The 22,612-nt window shown below is 38.3% G+C and overlaps 1 protein-coding gene across 1 annotated transcript; it reads right to left on the bottom strand.

The window, feature by feature from the left end:
* Nucleotides 1–1,946: 1,946 nt before the first annotated feature.
* LOC108345331 (sucrose transport protein SUC8) lies at nt 1,947–4,237 on the bottom strand. Its single transcript, XM_017583925.2, has 4 exons — nt 2,938–4,237; nt 2,694–2,757; nt 2,500–2,543; nt 1,947–2,360 (listed from the first exon to the last, which is right to left on the bottom strand). Exons 1-4 carry the CDS (start codon nt 4,135–4,137, stop codon nt 2,178–2,180), a joined length of 1,491 nt encoding a protein of 496 aa, XP_017439414.1. The 5' UTR covers nt 4,138–4,237; the 3' UTR covers nt 1,947–2,177.
* Nucleotides 4,238–22,612: the final 18,375 nt, after the last annotated feature.

The following is a 22,612-nucleotide window of genomic DNA, read 5'->3' on the forward strand; positions in this document are numbered from 1 at the left end:
TAATTCATCAATAAATCACATAATTGTCTAAGCCGTGAGTCCTTTGGGAGAACGATACTTGGTCTTACGAGGTTTATTACTTGATACGATTCGGTTACACTTGCCGAGGGTTAACAAGTTCTTGACTCCATTTTTGGGGGTCTAAGATTTGTTCATCAGTAAGCGATTTTGGCCATTGTAATCGATTACAAGTACCCTGTAAACGATTACATGAACAAAAATATGGTTTTGTACAAAAACTTGTGCTGTGAGAGCTAGCTATGAGCACATAAGTAGCCAAAAGCATTTTACGTTATTATTTCATATTTCTTGAATGGATGAGAGCTCTTTTTAATGTTTAAGTGTGAGTAGAGCCTAAAAACTGGGTTTTGGGCAATCTTTGGTCGAGGAAAGACCCAATGTTGGTGTCATGACCAAGTTAACATGTTGTCAACTTTGTCCTTTGCTAGCTATTTTAATGATAACTTTTCCCACCAACCTTCAAATCATGTGATTCGTTTTTTATTAGAAACTAGACTCAAAACGCTTTCCAATGACTACTAATTAGTAATTTTTGAACATCTAAGTAGGTACAGTTTATTCCTTAAATTTAGCGCTTTATATATTCCTACCAACTCTAACCTTTGCTGGTTGTTTTGCTCATAACTTTCTCCATCGAACTCCAAATGAGTTGATTCTTGTTTTGTTGGAATCTAGATTCAAAGACCTTTCAAATTATGCCTTGGTAATCAAGTGTAGGCCTTTTTGGCCATTGTAATCGATTACAAGGACCTTGTAAACGATTACACGAATAAAAATATGGTTTTGTACAAAAACTAGTACTATAGGAGCCAGTTGTGGGCACATATGTAGCTAAAGACATTTTACGTAATTGAATTTGATCTTTTTTTAGACACCTATGTGATGTGATTCTTTTTTTAGGCACCAACAGTCAATTGAATTGGATCTTTTTTTTAGGCACCAACACTCAAGCCTATCAAGGTCACTTATAGAATCAATTTTTGTACCAAACACCCATAACCAAATAAAAGTTTCAATATATATGGTCGAATAACACTAATAGAGAACGTATGGTACTAGATCAAAATTGATATTTTATTCATATAATATATTATGAGTACATATTACCCAACATTTATAATCACGATCTTTTGTATATAAAAAACATGTACAAGTTGCAACTCGAGTGAAAAATTTCTTTCGATCGAGAGGAAGACCCGTGAGAGTGAAAACAATGCTCTAGACAAAGTGAAAATGGTGGATAGAGACGAAGAAGAGGGTTGCCATTGGGTTGTCATTGGACCTGGAGTTATAACATCAACAAAACAACAAGGGTTGAGAAGATGGTTAGGGTTCGCGAAAGAAGAAAACGTGAATGCTGGAGAAGATGGTTGTCAAAAATATCTTTTTGTTTAATTTCTTATTGTAGGTTCTCAAAATAAATACTTAATTTCAAAGGCTTTTCTGGAACCACTCGAATTTTTGTCAGCAACGACATCGTGGTAGATTTCAATACGTGAAGACAATTAAATCCAAATCTATACAAAAAAATTTACAGGAAAATTCCTTGTGTAGGAAAGAAATTACTCCAACATTGAATTAACTTATATAGATTGTTTTTAATTATCTTCAAATTTTTGAAATATTATAACAATTTAATTTAGAAATAAAAATCGAAAACGGTAGATTGAGATGTTCGAGTCTTTTTCTTTCAAATTAAGAGACAGGTGTGAAATAGCACTTAAGAAAGGAAAAACAAAAGATAGTTTTACTTTTCATATATGTTAATTATATATATATATATATATATATATATATATATATATATATATATATATATATATATATATATATATATATATATAGAGAGAGAGAGAGAGAGAGAGAGAGAGAGAGAGAGAGAGAGAGAGAGAAATCGATAGATTCAACTTGAAGACTTTTCCTTCAATAAAATCCCTTTATATGTAACATCCATCTATATATAGAAGAAGGATGTTTTACACAAGCTATGATAGCTACATAACATGGATGTTTTGCAAATGCTATGATAGCTGTGGAAACATTTTAAGGATTTAATAACTAATTTCTGGAGCACATGCACCATCTTTGAATCCAAAAACTCCATCATTTTCCTTCCCATGTATAAATGTACGGGGGAGCATACCGAGCTCTAGCCATTAATGGAAACTTCCCATGGAGAGGCTAGGAATCTTGGTTGCATCGTGTTTCTTGGGGTTTGGAAGTACAACAACTGCCAGTATGGCACCTATGGCAGCCGCCACCGCGCCCAACACGAACGCCGGCAAGTTGCCACCACCAAACCAAGAATCCCATGGTCCACTAATTGCCGATACAATCATCTGTGCAAACCAAAAATATAAGTCTTCGTTGAAATTCGTTGGTCCACCAAGGAAGTTGTATATGTTCTATTCTAGAATTCTTGATATAGTTATGACAAACGTAATGAAATTTCAACGTATTAAGTAAATATATTCTAACCTGAGGAATCACAATTGCAACATTGAGAAGACCCAAAGATAGTCCTGAAAATTTTGAAGCAAACAAAAAGGTTACACATTTTTATTTAGGCTTAAACATCGCCCTTTTTTCCATTAACCTTATAAAAACTTTAAAGCTTATTCTTTATGAAAAAAGAATTTAAGAAATTGGTAACTATGTATATATATATATACCTTGTCCTGCTCCTGAGTTGCTAGAGTAGATAGAGGCTAAAGCAAAGGGAACACTATACGTAACCTGGTTACACGAAATGTATTAGTTTACAGCAGGATAAACGACGATTGTAATTTGATGAAAATTAAAGATACTATTCAGATTTTTTTTGAAAATTCATCTAAATGGTATCTAAACAAGTGATGATGGATGGAAACCCTAATATATAGTTGCACAAATGGTGAGTAAAGATAGAAAGATTACCGCCAAAGGAATACCAAGGACGCAGAAGAAGGCTAAGGATCCAGCTTTCACATTCATTGAGGGGTTTCCAATGAGGGCAGGGTTAAGGGCACGTTGATGCTCAGCGATTTTTGCAATGGGCACAGTCATTGCCATGCAAACTGCGAGAATAACATTAACGATTGCCCACAACCACTTGACTCCACCAACCAAGCGACCTAGTGGTTCTACACCCAAAGACGCCACAGCCAACACCACTGAATTCAACATGAGCCCCAAAGAACCAGCATGCACACCATCATCGTATGCCTTCTGACCCACATCACCGCCGTACACCTCACGACCCATCCAGTCAGTGTCGAACAACACATATGGGAACCACGCAATCCATGTAATAGCTGTCACTAGCATCAACATCCACATTGGCTTCTTCAGTCCCTTGAATGCAACGCACAACTCTCCGCAGAAGCATGAAACGTGCGTGTTCTCTGCCTCCTCAACCTTCATCTTCTCAGATGCCGGAATGAACTGAGGGTCATTCACGCAAGAGAGAACGATAATGCATAGAACAAGAAGAAGAACGATGGAGAAGAAAAAGCAACTCTTTAGGTTTGCGCAGAAGACGTTGCATGCCTCAGTTTCTGTGAAAGGGAAGATCTTGTGGAGACCGTCATAAGATCCTGCGGCATAGCCCAGGACGTTGCCGACAGCCATGAAAAAAGAGTAGAACGAGTTTGCGGTTCTCGTCTTCTTCTGATCGCCGGCAGCCAAGTCACCGAGGAAGGCGCGACATGGACCTTGGAGCATGTTGTTGGCAACATCTAAGATCCAGAAGCCAATGACGAAAATGGCGACGGCACGTGGACGGGTTTTCTTGGTGATGTCATCGCCAGCTAAGTGTCCTATATCGGCAGCGAAGCCAATAAGAATAATGGCTATGGCAACGAAAAGTGCACCGGCGAGGATAAAGGGACGACGACGACCGAAAGGAGACTTGCAATGGTCACTGCAATAGCCTACAATGGGCTGAACTACGAGGCCAGAGATGGGGCCACAGAGCCAGATGAAAGAGGCCCAAGCATGAGGAACTCCTAGGGTTTGTACATATGGTGTTAGAAGGGAGAGTTGTAGGGCCCATCCGAATTGGATACCGGCAGCGATGGATGACACCGCCACCATTTTACGGAGGGGACTAGGTTCCCTTTTTGGTTGTTCCTCCATTATTATTTGGGAGGCCTAGAAACCAATGAGAGACGTGAAATGTGCTTTTTGCGCTTTCGGTGTCTCTCAGTGGTGACCTCTGGACAAAGAATTGGTGCATGTGCTCAATTTAAAACCGACACATCTAGAGGTTTATATAGAAGAATTAAGGTAGTAATGGTTTTAGGTCTACCATGAATGTAGGAGACACTCACGGTCATTATTAATGACTGAGAACGTGCACCATCCATTTATATGCTACATTCTGTTTTTAAGAAAGTTAGTTGGTAATGAGTGGCAATGCTTATGCTATTTGTTATGTCTGGTTTTTTTGTTTCTAGTATTATTTTTAGTTCTAATTGAGATATGTGGTGGTAATCGGTCCTTTGATTAAATAATGATAATAATGAGTTAAATAATAATATTAATGTATGTTATTATATTAATGAAATGTTTTAGGTGATGGTTCATTTGATATATAACTAAATAATAACCAATTTTAATTTTAATGATAAAAAATAATTAATTATTATGATTACTAATTTAGATTTTAATTTATAAATTAAAAATTATTAACAATTAAAATAATTTCCAAAAATTATAATTGGTTTTTAAATTGATAACTAAAATAGTTTTTATTATAAATTTCTAACTTATTCATTAATATTAGTTATTAAAGTTTTGACTACAAAAATATTAGTTTTTAATTAAAAGATTGGTCTCTAAACATTTCTTTTGTCACTAAAGATTGGGATTATTTAAGAGTTATAAAGTAACGCATGAGATAAAAATATTTATCTTTTAAATTTTGTTTTATATGTAAAGTTAAACTGAATTATAGCAATATAGTAAATGTTTATAAGGTGTGTGACTTGTATTATTGAACCATTGTTTTATTAGTATCTTTGCTGGTTTCAAAGTTTTACGAATTGTGAATTTATGTTATATTTGTGATTGAAGATTACTGTAAGAATCATGCATACCTTTTTTTTCAAAAACAAATAAATACGTATCCCGTCCGGTTCGTTGGGTCGTCAACTTTATCATACTCTTAGTTCTTGGAAATTGGATAGTCCTTATCAAAAGAGTTAATGACCCATCGGTAACACACCTAATGATTGATCTGTAATGCTAACTAAACACGTTTATAGATGATTGCTCTGTAATGCTAATTAAACACGTTTATAGGTAAAATATGCTTATCAACCATTGAGTCGTGATTAGGACGATCTTAATTGAAATGATATTCTAAAACTTATAAATACAAGTTTAAGGTAAGAAGGTAGGTGATCGTATGTATTACACTGTTGATAATTGACTTTAATTACAAAATGATCATTTACTGACTTAACTATTAAAGTACCTTTTGCAAGTAATCTTCCGCTCAGTGTAAAGAATACTGAAATAAAAACTTAGATTTCTAACCAGTTTCAAGGTTGTTTGAAATTTGGTGTTGAAGACAATTAGTCTTGACCCCACTACCAAAACATTTCGACGCTCATAGTGGGGCCTGAGAAGATTGAGAATAGTAGTCCAATAGTGACCACAAGAAACGTGGGTAAGAGATAATGGAGAACACGAGAGTGAGTAAAAGACCATAAGGATCTAATGGAGATGATAATGATGTTGTAGCAACAAATGTTGGACGTGCAGAAGAGGCATGAAGAAGAGCTAACGACCTTGAGAATCGAACATGCGGCTGCTTGGAAGGAGCAGACTGCCCAAAATTCTACTCCTAGAATGGCTTCTTGGCCTATCCAGACTAAGCCTGAAGAAACCACCAAGCTCATGCAAAAGGAGAACACGAGAGTGAGTAAAGACCATAATTTTGTTCAAACGGTGAACACAACCGACTTATTGTTGTTCGTAAGTGTTATCATGGAGACATGCATCCCCGAATAGTTGGTCCCACCAACCTTCAACATGTATCATGGATCATCTGATCTGGATGAGCACTTGAAAATGTACATCGGCCGCATGGCTTTCCACACCGCTAACGACGTAATCTGGTACAAAGCTTTCTCCCTACCACTTCAAGGAGAAGCGTTGGCGTGGTTCCAACTTTTACTACCCAAATTTTTGGAGAACTTCAAGAAGAAGTGTTCGGTCAACAGTTTGCATCGAGTCGAGTCCAAGACTTGACAACCCTATCTCTAATGAATCTGAAGTAGAACAATGATGAATCGCTTCGGGCCTTCATTTCGTGTTACAACCAAACCGTATGGCAAATTAAGGATTTGCATCCTGACTTTGCTTACAACACATTGTGACGGCTTTAAAGCCAAGGCTGTTTGTTGATAGTTTGTGCTGAAAGTTGCCCAAGTCTATGGAAGAGTTGAAAGAGTGGAAGATATGTGGGAGTTATGTTAACTCATTGGAAAGTGTACCAAATCGTATCAAGTAATATAAAATGGTAAGACAGAGTATCGTTTCTCAAGAGACTCGTGACACTAAACAATCGTATAATAAATTAACTAGTTAAGACTAAAGAACGATTCCATGGAATGAAATTTAATGCAATAAAAGTAAACATAATAACTTGAGTGTAAAATTGATCTTTTGAAACTAAAATAAGAATGAATGAAAGGTATTGAGATGATATGAGATGATGATATTGTTGGGGTTAGATTTCACCTACTTCCCTTTCATGCATATTATAACTCATCTTCTTCATTGGAATGTTAATGTCACTTACAAAATTACTTAGAACCCAATCCCTTGGCGTAAAAAGCCTAGCCTTGATTATTAGACAACAATCCCTTGAAACCCTAATAACCAATTCTACATTAAGAAAAGAAGCTTAAGACAACTAAACGTCCTATTTCTATCCCTAGATAATATTTCCTTTAGGTGAAATCCTCCAGACACTAGTGCAGAAAGGGCTTTAGACGTCCGATATTTTGGCCTTTTGACGTCCGACGTACGCCCGACGTTTATGTGGGTGACGTCGCTCAGACGTCCGCTGTCTGAGGACAGACGTCTATATAGACGTCCGTTGTGTCAGGACGGACGTCTATATATACGTCCGTTGTCTGAGGACGGACGTCTATATATACGTCCGCCTCCTCCCCCGGACGTCTACCTTGCTGAATTGTTTTTGGTAGGGGTTGGGGGTGGACGTTCGTGTGTGCACGGACAGACGTCTATAGACGTCCGACTGTACACTAACAAACGTCTACTGGGCGTTTTTTTTAAAATTAGTTTATTTTTTCAATAAAACCACACCTGAAAAGCAGAAAAATGTCCCAGAACAATTTTGCAATAATATAAATATGCGTTTTATATAAACAAAGTTCTACTTAATGTGGAGTTCAATCCACTACCAAACTATCAACATAAAACTTAAACTAAAACTAAACAATGTTCAAGAAGAAATACTAAACAATGTTCAAGAAGAAATATAACTATTCGTAACTCCATCTTTGTAGAAGATAAGCGGTCCACTCCTGCCTTATCTGTTTAATTGTGTCCTCTGTAATAGGTGATGTAGTCTTGAAGCGCTGCAAAATTCAAGAAATATTCATTATTGTTTCATATATAGTTGAAGATGAATTTGATTTGTAATGTATTGAAGGTATACATCATTACCTCATTCCAGTCATCTGTAATGACAGCTCGAATGATGGTCTTAATCCAACACATCACATAGAAGCCACATTCCCATGAATCTAGCTGCTGGCTACACTAAAATAACAAACTAAATAGTTATGAATTTAGATCATTCAATAACATAGAAAATGAATTAGAAACTATAAATGACTTACAACATTTGGATACAAAATTTGAACCAGTTGACCACGAGATTTACCAATAACTCTGTACAGATTGAAAACACAAAGTATAATTAATATGACTATTTTATCATAAAAGTTGAAGGTGAACATCAAATTCAAAGTCATTTTTGGAGAAACACTTACCCTTGAAGCATGGTTCTCAACTCAGTTTTCATCCTCCTGTGCAACGAACAAAACCATATAATTTTACATTGTTTGGGAATGATGACCATCAGCTGCCAGTGCGACCTATGAGGAAGGACAAATAGTTATTCAACTAATTAAGGAAACTATAATAATGAGCTGACCACATATAACAACACCTACCCGTCAATGTATGGCACAAGGTATACGTCTTTTTTTGACTCATCCATCCATGTTTGCAAATAATGTTGTCTGTTTTGAAGTGTGTTACCAGACGGTTGAATGGTCTGAGGTTCAACAAATCCATACATGGAAGACCAACCTTGGTCTACAACGATTGTGTCCATGTACCTAAAACAACAAAGTTAAGTTGTTAGAAACTATATAACAATGTAAATAAAAGTAATATGAAAGACCAAATTGACTAACTTACATGCACCACAGCTGAATGATGGAAATATTCAACATCCTGTCTCCCCCAATCACCTCCAATGCATCAGAAAATGAGATATAAACTGGCACATGTGGGGGAAGACCAAATACCCTCAAATCCCAGTATAGTTCTAATGATGCTTTCTTCAATCTGGGTAATTTTGTCATTAACTTTGATAGAGGATCATCCTCCGCTTCAGCCATCTCATCATCTTCATGTATGACTGTATCATGAATTGGCTGCTTCTGAGGACGTGTGAACTGAAGATAAGAATTTACATCAAAGCTTTATCAACAATTATATGAAGAATAAACATAGAAATACTAAGGAAAAAGACATTATACCTGTGGAGTAGCGATGTGGGACATGATCAATGCTCTAGGCCAGGCAATAAATGATCCTATGGCCTCCCCCACAAAGTTAATTTCTGGAGTGGGTACAGGCACCTGAGCTTGGGGATCCCGAACCTCGTCAATGGTCACACGCACGTGCTGGGGTAATATGGCAACACCATGAATGGTCTGCCCTCCCTCAAGCACTCGTCCGACAGCCACAATGCGTGGGGGATCCCCATCAACCAACAGCTCATATTGACCGCTATACTGAGTGGGGTCTACAGCAGAGCATGATCCTCTAGTGCTTACACGAGGTGGTGTGGGAGTTTCATCGGCCCCCATGTTGCCTTGCGTCATGGAATGCAGCTTTTCTTCAAGCGCTCTTTGTATTTGTTTTTGTTCTTGTAGCTGCTCCATGAATTGTTGCTCCATTGATCTCATGGTTTGGTTGAGTCTTTCCTCCCACTGAAGATCCATCTGCCTCAATGTCTCCTGACTCATTGATTGGGGGGTTTTCTGTGTAGGGCCAAAATAGTCACGAAGACCAATCGCCCCAGGAACTCCACGTACACGTCCTGGGTGCTCAGGCCTTCCAATGGCCGTTGTCAGAATGTCGTCCCTACTTTGGCCAGCAAATGTGCCCTGAGTCTGCTGCTCAACCAACTCATCCTGCACATAAAAAAACCAAGTTACTTAGAAGACATGCTGTGATAGATACACAATCAAATAACTGCTTATAATTTGAACTTACAATTCTCTATGAGATCAAGGCAGCTGAGGAAGATGTCATGTTCCCATCAGATTTAGTCCGAGCAGCCTTCCACAGCTCGTACCTAGTAGGTGCAGGTGCTAGGTCCGACGACTCAAGTCCCAAGGCATCGGCTCTAGACTTTCTCAGTTTTCTCTCCAGTTTTGCATATCCACCTCGTGATAACAAGTGTGGTGCGTCATTTAGCCTTTGTCTTTCTTGGGCGGTGATAAGCTGTCGTTGAAGCTATCAAATTAGTACTACTTTTCAAGGCAACTTCAGTATTGCCAAGTAGTATAAGAAGGTAGATAGGGCTAAAGTAACCCTGAGTCGTCTCCCAACGAACACGGAATTGCTTTTGAATATCTGACTCTTATGCTATGCAATGCTTATGAATAAAAATGATGTTTGGAGAATGTTTAAAGAACAAATAATAAACTTAAAAACAGTTATGATTAAATAGGCTAATTCCACTGCTTTTCCAAGATAGATTCATCATCGGTTATTCACGGATAATTGTTCAATTGATTATTGTTTAAGTTTCAAATTAATTAAAGTACATTCTTAATTAATTTGAAGGCGATCATGCATTTAACCAAAGTAAATTCTCAATCAAATGCAAAACCTTTCTAGATTATTCACAATAAATTCAACCAAAGTACATTCTCAATCAAATTCTATTGTGTTTAATCATGTCTATTCTTAAATCTCCTAATCCAAATTAAAAGCTAATCAATCAAAGTAAATTCTCAATTGATTATAGTTGAAATTATTACTAATCAATTAAAGTACATTCTCAATTGATAGTAAAAACCATTTAATCATATGAAAGTTCCTAAATTAAATCAAAGTAGATTCTCAATTTAAACCTAGAAACCCTAAAACTCATAAAATTAATATGCATGTAGATTCAAACACATTATGATGCAAAAATATTTGCTTTTAACAAGATAGAGAGATGAAAGACATAGAGAGAGAACACTTAAATTTATAACCAAAGTAAACAATTGCATTAAATCACTCTAACCTCAGAATCCATAATGGAATTACAGCAGAATAGCCCTAGATGCTTAGTTCTCCATGAATGGAGTTGAATATAAGATGAAAGAAAAGTGAGAGGAGTATGAGAGAGTGAATGCCTTAAGTGAAGTCTCTGGGTCTCTTTATATAGGGCTTGATTGGGCTTGGACTCTGAGTATTCAGTTGATAGAATCTTTTATCTTATATCTTCCAAATAACTAAAAGATTTAGATAATTATAACATTATTTGGAAGATATTTTCGGTTGATATTCCCAAATTAAATTAATTCAACAACTGAATTTTATCTTTTAACTTTTCTGAATTTCCAAAATTGCACAAATGCCCTGAAATTTCCTCTATCTGCACTTTAGCCCCTTCCGAGTTTCTGAAATTGCAAGAAAGCCCCTCAGTTGACCAGACTTTGACCAGAGAAGGCTTGTTGACCAGCTTTGACCAGAGGAGGACGAACCAATGAGGTGCTGACACGTGTCAGCCCCTTTCCCACCCAAAATTAGGGTTTCAGATTGGGGAAGGCTCCTGTGCCGCCGCGAGAACGAGATCTTCTCTACGCCTTCGCCTTTGCGGTGGTGATGATGCATTTGTCTTTGGGTTTTCTGAATGCAGGTGCGTGTTGATGATGATGAGCGGCGTCTAGGTGGCTGCCATGGAGGAGCTGTGGTGAAGATGATGGATGGTGGCGAAGGTCGCGGTGGCTGGTGCGACGATTGCGCGTGGTGCGCGAGAAAAATGGCGCCTGATTGAGGCGCTGTAATGGTCGTTCTTGCGGCTGCTTTGGTGATGATTTCAGAGGAGCTTTGCATGATGAAGATGGTGGGGGAGTGGTGACCGGCGACGCGAAGGTTGACGGTGGTTCTACGATTTGGGTTATTGCAGGTGCGAAGGAGAGCTTTGATGGAGGTTGGGCAACGGCGAGAACGTGAGAAAATTGGGTTTTGCTGTGTGGTTGCAGGTTGGTTTGACGGGCTGCCATGGTTGATGGTGGTTGTCCGGCGGCGGTTTGCGTTGAAGCGTGGATGAGAAGATGCGAGAATGATGGAACGACGTGATGAAGATGACTGTGCCGTGTGAGAAACGTTGTGTCGCGACAGCCATGGAGATGCGAAGAAGATGAACGGAGGTTGGGGATGATGCGGGACGAAGACGGAGCGGCGCGGCAAGGTTGCAGCAGCGGTGGAAGCGGAACGGCGGCTGACGGCACTGGCGGCTAGGGTTTCTGTGGAGAGGGTGGAAGATGATGCTCATGGGTTAGGGCTGATGTGGCGGCACATGGTTGGCTAGATCTGTGTGGGGAGGATTTGGACATGTGGCATGATCTGGTGGAGTCTAGCTCAGGAGGGGTATGGGTAAGGAAATTTAGGGGGTGTATTTAGAATAGGGTTACTGTTTGGCTTAGTATTGGGCCTGTTTAAGAGAAGAGGGTTGTATGTAGGGAAATTGGGAGGTGCAAGGGTAAAAGTTGTCTGTTTGGCCCATCTGTACATTATTTTCCAAATAAAACCTGATTTTGGGCCTTGAATTGCCATTTGAACCAATAAAACTTATATTCTCAGCTGCACAAATAAACATTAGAACATCCAAGAATAATTTATGCGCTAAAACTTACTTTTTACGTCTCTTTATTTCCCAAACCCAATAATTCCAATCATCACAAATTCACTTAAAATCAACCATTTAAACACAATTATCCCATCAAAATCATAATTTTGAAACATAAATGTGGGCATAAATATGCACTCATCAGACCCCCACACTTATCCTTTTGCACTCCTGGGCAAAATTGATTAATTCCAAGACTTTGTTCTGAGTCATTTTATTCTATATTTGCATTTGGATCAAAAGAATGAGCATCACCAGACATAGATCAATAATTTGGGCATTACTTTGTCATGGACATGCAAATGGAATCACTTTATTCTTCACACATGAGTTAACCTTTTTGAATTCCCAAGAAAATCAAATATGAAAGACAACACTCAAGTCAACATGTATCTATTTCTCTCCAATTCTCTCACGTGTTTTTGGCTTGTGTTTACACTCAAAATACCCATGTAAGTAGACACCCTTGATATTTAGCAAGACTCTAACATTCACACACTTCAAACAACATGCAATTACTGATCATGCAGACTTTTGAAAGGTTGTATTGAGGCCAAGGCAAAGGTAGGAAATTTTCTTGGGATTTCTGAGCTTTTGAAATTGACATAGAAAGAGTAATGATATTTGATTTCAAAAACAAATCTATTTCTTGCTCTTTTAAGGAAGATTTACTTTTCTTTCTTCTTCTTTTCCTTTTTTTTTTTTTTGTTTTTTTAAAACTTCAATTTTTCATCTTCCTTTTTACCCTTGTTATTGTTTTGTGGGTGAGGTACTCACCCACACACTTATTCATCACTTTACTTCTAATAGAATCCATTACTCCTTTTTTCCTAAGGTAAGGAACATATGATTTTTCTTCTTTTCTCATTTGACAATGACTGGGAACAAGAAAAATAGGCTTAAGGCTCAAAGAAGGTTCCAATGGATTAATGTTAGGACAAGTTTATTTGGCCAAGTAGATAAAACAAGAAATGCCTCAATCATATCAAATCATGCATATTCTCCTTAGTTGCACAACACAGAATCAAGCTAACTATTAGAGTATCAACAAAACATGGGCAATTCACACAAGAAAAATAGGTATGGCACATGGTGGTCCATCCTTAACATTAGTTCAAAACTCACATGGTTCAAATTTCTTTCATAAAAGATTTAATCAGGAAATTCTCAAGTCAACTCAATCAACAAATCATAAAAGCAATCCACTCATATCAACATGACACATTTTGTTTTCTTAAATTCATGATCATTCCAGTTACTGATTCAAACTCTCAAATCCAATGCAAATATTTATTAAAAACAAACAAAATAGACAAACAAAATAGGAAACAAAATTAATTGTTTCCCCACACCCCCACACTTAAACTATGCATTGTCCTCAATGTATGCCTTATATATAAAATGCAAAGAAAAAGTATGAGGGAACTTACCTCCTTCAAGGTGGAAGGAATGTTGGAGTGGTCAAATTCACTCCATCCATCGTCTTGTTCAACATGTCTTGATTTTCATAAAATATCCGCAGACGATGGCCATTAACCTTGAAGATTCTATCAGAAGATTCTTCCTTGATCTTCACTGCTCCATAGGGAAACACTTGTGTTACAATGAATGGACCTTCCCATTTGGAGCGTAATTTACCACTCATAGGCCCTACCCTGGACTTGTACAATAACACCTTTTGACCTATGTTGAAATCCTTTTTGGTCACAAGCTTTTGATCATGGAATTTCTTGGTTTTCTCTTTGTAAAACTTGGAGTTTTCATAGGCTGTGAGCCTAATCTCCTCTAGCTCTTGCAGTTGGAGCTTTCTTTCTTTCCCTGCTCCTTCCATGTCCAAATTACAAGCCTTCACAGCCTAATAGGCTCGGTGTTGAATCTCCACAGGTAGATGGCAAGCTTTTCCAAATACAACCCTGAAAGGTGACATACCTATTGGTGCTTTGTAGGCCGTCCGATGTGCCCAAAGTGCATCATCCAATCTTGCGGCCCAATCCTTCCTATTTGGCTTCACCAGCTTTTGCAATATCTTTTTAATCTCCCTGTTAGAGACCTCAGCTTGTCCATTAGTTTGGGGTGATATGGTGTAGCAATGCGATGCGTCACCCCATACTTTTTCAACATATTCTCTAACAACTTATTGCAAAAGTGGGTCCCCTGATCACTAACGATGGCTCGTGGTATTCCAAACCTACAGAAAATGTTAGATCTGACAAAACTCATGACAACTCGAGCATCATTAGTCCTTGTAGCTATGGCTTCCACCCATTTGGAAACATAGTCTACAGCAAGCAAAATATAAGAAAACCCAGAAGAAGAAGGAAAAGGACCCATGAAGTCAATACCCCAAATATCAAATACCTCACAATATAGCATGGGTTGTTGAGGCATCTCTTCCCTCCTAGTGATGGATCTAGCTGCCCTCTGACATTGCTCACAATTTTCATATATCCTCCGTGCATCTTTAAAGATGGTAGGCCAATATAATCCACAATCCAACACCTTCCTACCTGTCCTTTGCGTGCCATAGTGTCCTCCAAAAGGTGATGAATGACAAAATTCAAGCACATAAGGTATCTCTATATCAGGAACACACCTCCTTACAACTTGGTCACTACCAATGCGCCATAAGAATGGTTCATCCCAAACATAGTACTTCGCCTCACTTTTCAGTTTGGCTTTCTCAGATTTGGAGAAAGATGGAGGAATAGCTGAAACAGCCAAATAGTTAACAATGTCAGCAAACCAAGGTTCAGGATACATACCTTTTACAGAAGTCAATGCTAGCAGGATTTCATCAGGAAAGTCATCTTGAATAGGAATTTCATCTTCTTCTTTTTCAATCCTACTAAGATGGTCTGCTACTAGATTATGGGCTCCACTTCTGTCCAGAATTTCAATCTCAAACTCTTGGAGCAGTAGCATCCATCTGATTAACCTTGGTTTGGAATCTGCTTTCTTTAGAAGGAATTTCAATGTAGCATGATTTGTATAAACAATTACCTTGGATCCAAGTATGTATGATCTGAATTTATCCAAGGCAAATACAACAGCTAGTAATTCCTTCTCAGTTGTGGTATAATTTGCCTGTGCAGTGTCCAATGTCCTGGAAGCATAATATATCACATGTGGTAGCTTCCCATTTCTTTGTGCAAGTATCGCTCCTACTGCAAAGTTTGATGCATCACACATCAACTCGAATGGCAATGTCCAATCAGGTGGTTGGATGATGGGAGTGGTAGTGAGTGCCTTTTTCAAGGAATCAAAAGCGGATTTGCACTTCTCTCCAAAGTCAAATGGTACATCTTTCTGAAGTAAGTTGGATAGAGGATTAGCTATCTTGCTAAAGTCCTGTATAAACCTCCTGTAAAACCCTGCATGACCAAGAAAAGATCGAACCTCTCGTATAGAAGAGGGGTAAGGCAATTGTGAAATAACATCAATTTTAGCAGGATCTACAGATATACCATTCCTGGAGACAACATGACCCAAAACTATACCTTGTTCCACCATAAAATGACATTTTTCAAAATTCAAAACAAGGTTAGTTTCTTCACATCTCTGCAAAACTCTTGCAAGATTAGCCAAACAATTATCAAAAGATGAACCGTACACACTAAAATCATCCATGAAAACCTCAATACAATGCTCCAATAAGTCTGTAAAAATACTCAGCATACATCGCTGAAATGTACCAGGAGCATTGCATAAACCAAATGGCATTTTCCGATAAGCATATGTACCAAAAGGACAAGTGAAGGTAGTCTTATGTTGGTCCTCTAGGGCTATACAAATTTGAAAATACCCGGAGAATCCATCTAGAAAACAGTAATGTGACTTACCTGCCAAACGGTCTAACATCTGATCCATGAATGGCAAAGGAAAATGGTCCTTTCTAGTGACTTGGTTCAATCTCCTATAGTCAATACAAACCCTTCAGCTATTCTGAATACGAGTAGGAATCAATTCCTCCTTCTCGTTTTTAACCACTGTGATTCCAGATTTCTTGGGAACCACATGTACAGGGCTCACCCAAGTGCTGTCAGAAATGGGATATATAATACCTGCTTGTAGCAACTTGGTTACCTCTTTCTTGACAACCTCCATCAGTTGAGGATTCAGTCTTCTTTGAGGTTGTCTCGCTGGTTTAGCATCCTCCTCCAAAAGTATTCTGTGCATACAAAATGAAGGACTAATACCAGGAATATCTGCTAAAGTCCAGCCTATTGCTTTCTTGTGGTCTTTGATAACCTGTAATAGTTGTTTTTCCTGCTCATCAGTAAGCAATGCAGATATAATAACAGAGAGTTTCCCATCCCTCTCAAGATAAGCATATTTCAAATGGGATGGTAAAGGTTTCAACTCCAAAACGGGTGGTTGTACCACAGATGGCAGGATTTTACTGCCTAAGGTAATCTCAGCCACCTCAACATCACACTCGGACGCCACAGAGGTATCATCTATTGACACTCCGTCCTCAATATCACCTGTTTTACAATTTTCTTCGTCGTCCAAAATCAGGCACGACATGTTTGAAAAAGAAAAGTCCAAAGATGGAGAAAAAGTTGAAAAAATGTCCAAGAAACTAACAGAAAAATTATTTACAATTTCACTTAATAAATCAATACAAAACAAAGAATGCTCTTCAATTGGGTTCTTCATGGCTTCCAATACATTAAAATGCACCTCCTCATCACCTATCTCCATGGTTAGTGTTCCTGCATGCACATCTATCTTGGTTCGTGCTGTCATCATGAAAGGTCTTCCTAAGATAATAGTTGATGACTTAATTCCATCTTCATCCTTCATATCCAAGATGTAGAAATCGGTAGGAAAAATTAGCTTGTCTACTCGGACAAGGACATCTTCAAGCACACCTGCAGGGTTAACTGTGCTACGGTTGGCCAGTTGAATGACCACACCAGTAGTTTTAAGAGGTCCCAAAGATAGAGAAGTAAACACTGATAAGGGCATTACATTAATGGAAGCCCCTAAATCTAGCATGGCATTGTCAAACTTTAAATTTCCAATAGTACAAGGAACAGAAAACATACCTGGATCTTTGCATTTTTGTGGTAGTTCAATGTGTTTCTTAACCAAACTTGACACATTTCTTCCCAAATTCACAGTCTCATTATCCCCAATACGCCTTTTATTTGTGCAAAGTTCTTTCAAAAATTTGGCGTACTTGGGGATTTGTTTAACAGCATCAAGCAAAGGAATGTTGATCTCTACCTTCTTGAAAGTATTTAAAATCTCTTGGTCTAATTCCTCCATCTTTTTGTTTCTCGGTTTTAACCGATTTGGATATGGAAGAGGTGGAGAATAAGATGAAGAAGAATTTGTAGAAGAATTAGAAGATACTAACCTGGATTTTTCAGTGGTAGATTCAGGTGATGGCTCACTTGATCCTCCATTGTCATTAATTTGTGCTTCTTCTTTCTCTTTATCTTCATCCTCTAGGGCTCCTTCAGGACCTTCTACCTGCTTACCCGTTCTTAAAGTGATAGCATTTACATTTCTCGGGTTGATCACGGTTTGTGCAGGCAGTTTATTTGATTCCTTAGCCTCTAACTTATCCACCCTCTGAGTCAACTCTTCAATTGATTTCTTTATTTCTGAATTTTGCTCAACTATTGTTTTCATGAAAGCTTGCATTGACATTTCAGGCTGAGATTGCTGCCTTTGTTGAGGTGGAACATAAGGTTGTCTGTTCTGCTGATATCTATTGGAGGACGAATCATGATAATTCTGGTATGGTCTATTTCCTCCAATCATGTTTGCAGCAAAAGCTTGAGATGGGTTTTCCACAGTGGTCTCCACCAAGCTAGGACATTCATCAGTATAATGGTTAGTTGAAATGCAAATTCCACACTTCTTAACAATTTGTGGAGTTGAGGTTTTAAACAAACTTGCAATCTCGTCGAGTTTGCTTTCTAGCTTATTTAATCTTTCATCTATCCTCTTTCCATCAACTGCACCATTATCAATTTCATGCACTCCCTTCAACAAAGTTACTGAATTTTCTCTTGTGCCATACTGTTGATTGTCTACTGCCTTCCGTTCTATTAGGTCTATACCATCTTCTGGTGACCTGTCTAAGAAAGATCCTCCGCTTGCAGCATCTACCCATGACCTATCAGTAGGACTTAAGCCTTCATAAAAGCTTAGAATAAAATCTTCCATTTGGAGTTGAGGGCATGAAGAACATAGTTTCTTGAATCTTTCCCAATATTCACTAAGATTCTCTCTATCTCTCTGTCTTATATCTTGAATTTCTCTACGGATAGCTGACAATCTGGATGCAGGAAAATACTTCTCAAGAAAGAGTCTTTCAATAGTTTCCCAATTTGTAATCCGTGCAGAGAGACAATACCACCAATCTTGAGCTGCACCTTGAAGAGTAAAAGGAAAAGCTCTCATTTTAAGGCTCTCTATTGTGATCCTGGGAGATCTAAAGTTTTCACACAACATGTGAAATTGTCTCAAGTGCTTGTGTGGATTCTCCCTTGATAACCCATTGAACTTTGGTAAGGCATTTAACAGGTCAGGTCTTAGCTCCCACTTCTCATTAGGATATTCAATGTTACTTCGGATAGCTGTATTATGGGAGGTGGCTAATTGTCTGATGGTTCTTTGTGCCATATTGTTTGGGTTAGGATCAGGCAAAGGATTGGATGGTATGTTTGTGATGGGAGATAATGAAGGTGATATGACTTCGGATGTAGGAAGTGTTCCCTTAGTAGAACACCCAAATTTCAATCTTCTCCGCAGCTTACGCAAATTCCTTTCGACTTCCGGGTTAATTTGATAAAATTCTCCCGGGTTAGCTTTGGTCATGCACTACGTAATCTGCTTGAAGTTGTTTCTCTTGACTTCTCTTTTTCTTTTGTTCTTGCTTTAGATAAATATTTCAAATAAGAGATAAGAGAGACTTGTTGGGTCCACTCCCAGGAAAGAGAGGTGCGTCACAATGGACAACTTAAGTACCAAGTCTTTCCTAGCCAGAGTGTATTCAAACTAGCCTCAAGTATTTCTCAAGAGAAATTTTTAATAAAAACAAGAACAAAGATTTTTTTTTTTTACCAAGAATGACTAAAGACTATAAAATAACTCAAATTATATTAAATGTATGTGCGTTAAATAAAACAAATAAAGATAAAAATAATATAAAATAAAAAAAAATAAATAAAAAATAAAATAAGAATCGAAATATTTAAAATACTAACCGTATTCCCCGGCAACGGCGCCAAATTTGATAAGTTGTCGTTGAAGCTATCAAATTAGTACTACTTTTCAAGGCAACTTCAGTATTGCCAAGTAGTATAAGAAGGTAGATAGGGCTAAAGTAACCCTGAGTCGTCTCCCAACGAACACGGAATTGCTTTTGAATATCTGACTCTTATGCTATGCAATGCTTATGAATAAAAATGATGTTTAGAGAATGTTTAAAGAACAAATAATAAACTTAAAAACAGTTATGATTAAATAGGCTAATTCCACTGCTTTTCCAAGATAGATTCATCATCGGTTATTCACGGATAATTGTTCAATTGATTATTGTTTAAGTTTCAAATTAATTAAAGTACATTCTTAATTAATTTGAAGGCGATCATGCATTTAACCAAAGTAAATTCTCAATCAAATGCAAAACCTTTCTAGATTATTCACAATAAATTCAACCAAAGTACATTCTCAATCAAATTCTATTGTGTTTAATCATGTCTATTCTTAAATCTCCTAATCCAAATTAAAAGCTAATCAATCAAAGTAAATTCTCAATTGATTATAGTTGAAATTATTACTAATCAATTAAAGTACATTCTCAATTGATAGTAAAAACCATTTAATCATATGAAAGTTCCTAAATTAAATCAAAGTAGATTCTCAATTTAAACCTAGAAACCCTAAAACTCATAAAATTAATATGCATGTAGATTCAAACACATTATGATGCAAAAATCTTTGCTTTTAACAAGATAGAGAGATGAAAGACATAGAGAGAGAACACTTAAATTTATAACCAAAGTAAACAATTGCATTAAATCACTCTAACCTCAGAATCCATAATGGAATTACAGCAGAATAACCCTAGATGCTTAGTTCTCCATGAATGGAGTTGAATACAAGATGAAAGAAAAGTGAGAGGAGTATGAGAGAGTGAATGCCTTAAGTGAAGTCTCTGGGTCTCTTTATATAGGGCTTGATTGGGCTTGGACTCTGAGTATTCAGTTGATAGAATCTTTTATCTTATATCTTCCAAATAACTAAAAGATTTAGATAATTATAACATTATTTGGAAGATATTTTCGGTTGATATTCCCAAATTAAATTAATTCAACAACTGAATTTTATCTTTTAACTTTTCTGAATTTCCAAAATTGCACAAATGCCCTGAAATTTCCTCTATCTGCACTTTAGCCCCTTCTGAGTTTCTGAAATTGCAAGAAAGCCCCTCAGTTGACCAGACTTTGACCAGAGAAGGCTTGTTGACCAGCTTTGACCAGAGGAGGACGAACCAATGAGGTGCTGACACGTGTCAGCCCCTTTCCCACCCAAAATTAGGGTTTCAGATTGGGGAAGGCTCCTGTGCCGCCGCGAGAACGAGATCTTCTCTATGCCTTCGCCTTTGCGGTGGTGATGATGCATTTGTCTCTGGGTTTTCTGAATGCAGGTGCGTGTTGATGATGATGAGCGGCGTCTAGGTGGCTGCCATGGAGGAGCTGTGGTGAAGATGATGGATGGTGGTGAAGGTCGCGGTGGCTGGTGCGACGATTGCGCGTGGTGCGCGAGAAAAATGGCGCATGATTGAGGCGCTGTAATGGCCGTTCTTGCGGCGGCTTTGGTGATGATTTCAGAGGAGCTTTGCATGATGAAGATGGTGGGGGAGTGGTGACCGGCGACGCGAAGGTTGACGGTGGTTCTGCGATTTGGGTTATTGCAGGTGCGAAGGAGAGCTTTGATGGAGGTTGGGCAACGGCGAGAACGTGAGAAAATTGGGTTTTGCTGTGTGGTTGCAGGTTGGTTTGACGGGCTGCCATGGTTGATGGTGGTTATCCGGCGGCGGTTTGCGTTGAAGCGTGGATGAGAAGATGCGAGAATGATGGAACGACGTGATGAAGATGACTGTGCCGTGTGAGAAACGTTGTATCGCGACAGCCATGGAGATGCGAAGAAGATGAACGGAGGTTGGGGATGATGCGGGACGAAGGCGGAGCGACGCGGCAAGAATGCGGCAGCGGTGGAAGCGGAACGGCGGCTGACGGCACTGGCGGCTAGGGTTTCTGTGGTGAGGGTGGAAGATGATGCTCATGGGTTAGGGCTGATGTGGCGGCACATGGTTGGCTAGATCTGTGTGGGGAGGATTTGGACACGTGGCGTGATCTGGTGGAGTCTAGCTCAGGAGGGGTATGGGTAAGGAAATTTAGGGGGTGTATTTAGAATAGGGTTACTGTTTGGCTTAGTATTGGGCCTGTTTAAGAGAAGAGGGGTGTATGTAGGGAAATTGGGAGGTGCAAGGGTAAAAGTTGTCTGTTTGGCCCATCTGTACATTATTTTCCAAATAAAACCTGATTTTGGGCCTTGAATTGCCATTTGAACCAATAAAACTTATATTCTCAGCTGCACAAATAAACATTAGAACATCCAAGAATAATTTATGCGCTAAAACTTACTTTTTACGTCTCTTTATTTCCCAAACCCAATAATTCCAATCATCACAAATTCACTTAAAATCAACCATTTAAACACAATTATCCCATCAAAATCATAATTTTCAAACATAAATGTGGGCATAAATATGAACTCATCAGGCGGCTAACCTTTTATCCTATGAAACCATGTATATAAGTAAGTGTAAAATCATAAAAACTCAATGAAAGACGATCTTAAGAAACATACCTTCCATTCCTCAGACTCTCTAGATGCACGAAACTGCATCCAATCATCCTCTGTGAATGTATAATGCTGAGATGGATTTTCATGTTGTCTATCTCCAAAGACATATAGTCGTGTTGGCCTCGTCTTGAAATCCCTCCATCTTATCGCTATATGCGATAACACTTTCTTTCTGATTTGCATTGTGTTTGGAATATCAAAATGTTGTTGTTTTAAACAAAAAACTTGTTACCAAAAGAAAACATAACAGATAAGTATATCACAAATTGCATGAAGTCTAAACATACCTAAACATCTTGCCATAAGAGGTTCTTGTCGACCTCTGGGACATCATCCCAACATGCATGAAGGATAGAGACATGACTTTTTGCTAACTTGCCCAGATAACTCCTAAACCTATCAGCATTTGGCCCTGATGGATGACCTGATCTGGGGTCGATGTCAACATGCCTCCTCTGACAATCCACGCGTCCGGATGTCACATCTACCACTCGGGTGACACCTCGTCCAGGTCTGCTCTTTCCCGATCCT

Source organism: Vigna angularis, chromosome 8, assembly GCF_016808095.1.
Source record: "Vigna angularis cultivar LongXiaoDou No.4 chromosome 8, ASM1680809v1, whole genome shotgun sequence".
In the NCBI taxonomy this organism is placed as follows: Eukaryota; Viridiplantae; Streptophyta; class Magnoliopsida; order Fabales; family Fabaceae; genus Vigna; species Vigna angularis.

Coding starts and splice junctions, on each gene's coding strand:
- LOC108345331 (XM_017583925.2), bottom strand. CDS start 4,137: ATGGAGGAACAACCAAAAAGGGAACCTAGTCCCCTCCGTAAAATGGTG. Junction 2,758..2,937: donor TCCTTGGTATTCCTTTGGCG/GTAATCTTTCTA, acceptor TCGTGTAACCAG/GTTACGTATAGTGTTCCCTT. Junction 2,544..2,693: donor CAACTCAGGAGCAGGACAAG/GTATATATATAT, acceptor CAAAATTTTCAG/GACTATCTTTGGGTCTTCTC.